Here is a 6000-nt window from a genome sequence, read left to right on the forward strand (position 1 = left end):
CTCGTGCCTGATAAATCTCGTGACTAAAAATGCGTTTATAAAACTTGTTGCATAAAATACCAATGAAGCAAGGTAAAACCCAAATATGTTTATTTTCAAAATATTTGCACCACCTTTATACAGGTGTCTCAAAAAAAAAAGACGAGTCCATAGCTCCCTTATTTTTCGAAGGAAATAGTTCTCGATATATCCGTCATGCATGCCATTCTTGAATATTTTTACTCGTGCACTTCGTGCACTCGTAAAAATATGCGCGTATTTGGCATGCACTCGGAATATAACTACTGAATATTTTGCAATGCTCCATTATCAGTTTCACCTCCGCATTTACTTATATCATGGAAATAATTATAACTCTAATTGTTCAATATGATGATCGTTGTTTTTTTTTACTTTTAGCTGGTTACTGGCCGGCAATAGAAATTAATTCTACCTAATTCAGATTCTGAAGTTTTATTAATTACCTATTCTTTTCGTAATAATTTATAGAGACAATGATATTGCAAACAATTGTGTACATACAAGGCTCTTTTACACGTGGGACTCGCTGCACCTGTGTGTGTAAACTTACCACTCGTAAAAACACACACATATACCGCGTGAGCAACAATTACTGATTGAGTTGGCAAAAAAAAAATTACTTGAAATTGGCAAGACTGAATTGTATCGGTTTTTTTTTTAAATTCATCTCATAGTAGACGTTGAAAAGTCGATTGTGAACGCACTATACAGGTTACCGATCACAGATCAGCTGTTTAAATGTTACGTTTTATACGAGTGGTGCGTTCACAATCGATTTTTTCTACGCCTACTACCAGGTGAAATTTAAAGAATCACCCGATACCTATGTATTATCCATTCACTTGACATCCGCACTGTCAGGTTGACAGGCTGTTGTTAATATTTAAAATCCCTATTATACTAACTTAGTTATTTACGTACAATAATGTTGCCACATTGGAGAAGTATATGGGTCACTAAAGCTTGTTTGACACGATGCTAAATTTTGTAGAAAATTTGTTAGAAAATGAGAGAAACCCTCGATCAGGACCAATGAACGATCAAGATCATAGTCTGTCTTTGTCAGATCCTGATCGTTCATTGGTCCTCTCTCATTTTCTAACAAATTTTCTACAAAATTCAGCATCGTGTCATACAGCCTTTATCTATTGCTGATGTTGCTCCTTATAATTATTTCTCTTGCCGCGGCCGATTCAGAATCAGAATGGAGATCTATTCTGAGGAAGATTTAGATAATACCTTAAATAGAGTTAAATAAAATAATTTAAAACACCAGTTTATAACCCAACTTCTTTCTATCTGACAGTAGTAATTTATTTATCACTAGATTTAATGTACACTCAAAAGAAAGTCGAAATTTTAATGTACGGTCGGTGGACCAATAAAACTGGGACACTTAAAATTTAATCTATGTAAAACAGACCATTGAATTGTCAATATATTTGTCAGTGTCTATATAATATGTCATACCAAAGTTAACCTATTTGTGATAAAGCCGTAATTAAACCATGCAAATTTGTAAATTTTGACTTATGTGATTGTCATTTTTGTCCCAGTTTTATTTGTCCATTGACTGTACATTCGACCAATTTGGATAAAAAATGACACTGACAGTGCGGATGTCAGGTGAACGGATAATATTTCGATTTGTTTTATTATCATTAACTGCTGACATAAATATTAAATTTCAACGTCTTGGTTTTTGTAATATTTTATTGATAAAATGATGATGGTCATTTGAAATTGAATGCCTTTTCCTCGCTCTAACTTGTTTGTTTTTAAAAACCCCTCATTTTTCAATAAACCGTTGCTTCGCATCACACAACCTAATTCTGGGAGATCTACGGGGTGATCAAGAAGGACTGTTTAAGTTGGTAACACTGGATCGTATTTTAAATCGTATAACAGGAGTAACTTCCGGTTGTTGGTGGCTTGTCGTTGTTAATGCTATACCTATATCAGATATTTGTAAAATAAACCAACAAAACATATCCAGTTGCAGTGTTATAAATAACCGAATTTAAAAAATTTCTTAATTGTACTGCTAACTTAAACAGTCCTTCTTGATCACCCGGTAGATTTATCAAAATTATGTCACTTCCGATAGTGACAAATTTAGCCAATCAGGGACGCAAAAAAGTCACCATAGTTTTATTGCCAACGCAAACAGTATCTAATTGTTGCTCATGCGGTATAACTAAGTATTACGAGAATAAAAATTCCGACATCATGTCCAAATTTTTTGTTGGGATGATTATTATGTGCAATCGTGTGAAAATTGTTGTAATTTTATTAGCCTTCAGAGTAGAAAAAGTGTGGATGACTTCAAGACCTGAGTGTGAACAAAAATAGAACAATAAAATTAAAATTGTTAATTTCTTACAAATCCTTAAAGAATTCAATGTCTCCATGTGTAATCGATTTTAGCCTTGATTACAGTAAAACGTTTGGGTGTAAACTTACCGAAACCTTCAAACGTATCTTAAAAATGCTTCAGATATTCAATTTCTATTTAAATTGTTGAAACGAGACCATTTTATTCTTTTTCTTCTAAATTAATTTTACCGTTCAGAAGAATGCGTTGATCATTATTCTGTTCCTGTATTGTCAAATGTAACAAAGGTAGAATGAATATTCAATACTAAATAGGCGAAAATATGTAAATAAGTACTCCTAATTATTATTTACTAGAAATTATGAATGTTTTTCTTCGTACTCTTTAGTGTAAATTTGTAAAAACAAATTCAAGATTTCTCACAAATGATTAAACGCATTTCTGTACTTTTTTTAATCCCTACGTTCATCTTATTTAATTTTGAACACATTGTTAACACATGTTTTGGTACAACGCAAATAGCGATCATTTGTGTCAACTTGGATAGTATACAAGAAATAAATTTAGTTTTTGTTGTGCATGCTTCAATGCTGTTCATAGTTGGGTTTTCCTTTTTGTTTCAGTTGGTAGATTTTTTGAGAATGGTAGAAAGCACCAAACTAAAAACTAACAATGTACATAAACACTTCTTTTCTTGATTTATTTTTTGTGCAACCTTACGTGAAACGAGCATTTCGCGTACCTAAAACAGGCCGCGAAACATTTTTTGGGTACTTGTGAAATTAAAAACGGCAGAATTTTAGCTCTGGATGAGTACACGAAACTGAAACATCGCTATCACTGCAATTTTCTTTCGACATTTTTAGGGTTATTGAATTGTTTTATTTATGTCACTTCTATAGCGACACATAATTTATACGTATTTATTGACAGTGAGTAATTTTACTTGATCATTTTATAATAATTACAAATTTTCGGTTGCCCAAAAAATATTGTGTATACCTTGGCCGCAAAATCCTTTAACATCCTCGAGATTGTGTTGCCTCGGCCGCAAGCGGCCTCGGCGACAATTTTTCTCTCGGTACGTTAAAGAATGATTTCGCGGCCTTGATATACAGATAACTATTATTCGATTATTATTTAAAAAAAACCACTGACGCTGACATGATTTTAAAGGATGTCATACCAAACCACGTAGTGCACATAGAAATTCCACAGAAATACAAGGTAACTTTATGCTTCTATAGATGCGTACTGGTTATTTACTGTGTTTCAATTGTCTTAAGGGTGGTGATTCGGCGGGAGTTCAAACTCCCATGTTCACCAACAAGACAAAATCGATCGTCTGGGGCATGCAAACGCGAGCCGTGCAAAGCATGCTGGACTTCGATTTCGTCTGTAGCCGAAGCGAACCCAGCGTGGTCGCCATCATCTACCCGTTCACCGGAGATCACAAGCAGAAATACTACTGGGGCCACAAAGAAATTCTCATCCCAGGTGAGTACACGGACGGATCCGGGGAATCACCCGCACCGACTCGTTTCTTATTCCAGTTTACAAGAAAATGAACGACGCGATGACAAAACACCCCGAAGCCGACGTCCTGGTGAACTTCGCATCGTTACGTTCGGCCTATCAGAGCACCGTCGAAACCATGGAGTTCCCACAGATACGCACCATAGCGATCATTGCCGAGGGTATCCCCGAGAATCAAACTCGCAAACTCATCAAACTGGCCAACGAGAAGAACGTGTCGATTATAGGACCGGCCACAGTGGGCGGGGTCAAACCTGGGTGTTTCAAGATCGGCAACACGGGAGGGATGATGGATAATATTTTGCATTCGAAACTGTACAGACCGGGGAGTGTTGCGTATGTGTCCAGGTCCGGGGGAATGTCCAACGAGTTGAACAACATCGTCTCCAAGTCCACTGACGGGGTGTACGAAGGCGTGGCTATCGGAGGGGACAGGTACCCGGGGACCACTTTCATGGATCACATCATGAGGTGTGTACAGGTTGAGACAAGCGCCCTTCAGGTTCACGCGACATCGTGTGTTGTGCAGATACCAAGCCGACGAGAACGTCAAGATGATCATTCTGCTGGGCGAAGTGGGTGGCGTCGAAGAGTACGAAGTGTGCAACGCCCTCAAGAACAAGATCATAACCAAACCTTTGGTGGCCTGGTGTATTGGCACCTGCGCCGGAATGTTCACTTCGGAGGTCCAGTTCGGGCACGCCGGGTCTTGCGCCAATTCCAATCAAGAAACGGCCACCGCCAAGAACGAGGCTCTCAAAGCTGCCGGAGCACACGTCCCCAACTCCTTCGACTATCTCGGCGACGTCGTCCAAGAGGTCTACATCAGTCTGGTGTCGCAGGGAGCCATCGTGCCGGCCGCAGAGGTGCCCCCACCGACCGTACCCATGGACTACAGCTGGGCTAGGGAGCTAGGTAGGACAAATAATGTTTTTCTTTGGATCATTCTAGTTCTGTCAATGTCGTTTTCCAGGCCTGATCCGTAAACCTGCCAGCTTCATGACTTCCATTTGCGACGAGCGCGGCCAAGAACTGATCTACGCCGGCATGCCCATCTCGGACGTCCTCCAGAAGAACGTGGGTATCGGCGGGGTGATCTCGCTGCTGTGGTTCCAGAGATGCCTCCCCTCCTACGTGTGCAAGTTCTTCGAGATGTGTCTGATGGTGACGGCCGACCACGGCCCCGCCGTCTCCGGCGCCCACAACACCATCGTCTGCGCCCGAGCCGGCAAAGATCTGGTGTCCAGCTTGGTGTCGGGACTGTTGACGATCGGCGACAGATTCGGAGGGGCGCTGGACGGCGCCGCCAAGCAGTTCAGCGAGGCGTACGACACGGGCATGCACCCAGCCGAGTTCGTCAACCACATGCGGAACAAGGGCCAGCTGATCATGGGGATCGGGCACAGGGTCAAGTCGATAAACAACCCCGACCAGAGGGTGAAGATCGTTAAGGAGTTCGTGATGCAGAACTTCCCGGCGACTCCGCTGCTCTTGTACGCGTTGGAAGTGGAGAAGCTCACCACGAGCAAGAAGCCGAATCTGATCTTGAACGTGGACGGCGTCATAGCGTGCTCGTTCGTGGACATGTTGAGGAATTGCGGCAGTTTCACAAGGTGAGTTCGGCTCGAGGGCAGGAGCGGAGGTTAAAGTTTTTCATGTTGGCAGTGAGGAGGCGCAGGAATATATTAATATCGGGGCCATCAATTCGTTGTTCGTTCTGGGGCGTTCGATAGGTTTCATTGGGCATTACATGGACCAAAAGAGATTGAAACAGGGCCTGTACAGACATCCATGGGATGACATCTCTTATGTACTTCCCGAGCAATACAACAACTAAGCATTTAAGCAGTTGCACCATTTTTAAATTAGTTTGATATGTTGGTAATGCTGACGTGAGTTTTTATGTAAAATGTTGATGTTTTCTTTGGTTAATTTGTGTTTTCTTTATCATTTTTGAAAGTTTCAAATCTTTTTCTTAATTTATTTAATGGATATTTATATTTTTATAATATTTATAACAAGACGATTCCATTTTTAGCCGTACTGTGATTCCGCAGTTAGTTAAGAGCTGTGTCTTATGTACTATCAAAATAAAAGTAATAATAGTT

The 6000-nt window shown here is 40.2% G+C and overlaps 1 protein-coding gene across 4 annotated transcripts in view; it reads left to right on the forward strand.

Moving 5' to 3' along the window:
* The window catches only part of ATPCL (ATP-citrate synthase), a 43439-nt gene extending 37439 nt beyond the window's left edge, over window positions 1-6000 (forward strand). For 3 of the 4 annotated variants that reach the window (XM_069045807.1, XM_069045804.1, XM_069045805.1), the window contains exons 5-10: window positions 3533-3583; window positions 3643-3853; window positions 3910-4363; window positions 4422-4807; window positions 4866-5505; window positions 5558-6000. In XM_069045807.1, the coding sequence (XP_068901908.1) occupies window positions 3533-3583; window positions 3643-3853; window positions 3910-4363; window positions 4422-4807; window positions 4866-5505; window positions 5558-5729 (1914 nt within the window). In that variant the 3' untranslated portion in view covers window positions 5730-6000. The remainder of the gene's footprint in view (window positions 1-3532; window positions 3584-3642; window positions 3854-3909; window positions 4364-4421; window positions 4808-4865; window positions 5506-5557) is intronic. The other variant, XM_069045808.1, reaches the window with a different exon arrangement.

This window comes from Tenebrio molitor, chromosome 4 (genome assembly GCF_963966145.1).
Source record: "Tenebrio molitor chromosome 4, icTenMoli1.1, whole genome shotgun sequence".
NCBI lineage: Eukaryota > Metazoa > Arthropoda > Insecta > Coleoptera > Tenebrionidae > Tenebrio > Tenebrio molitor.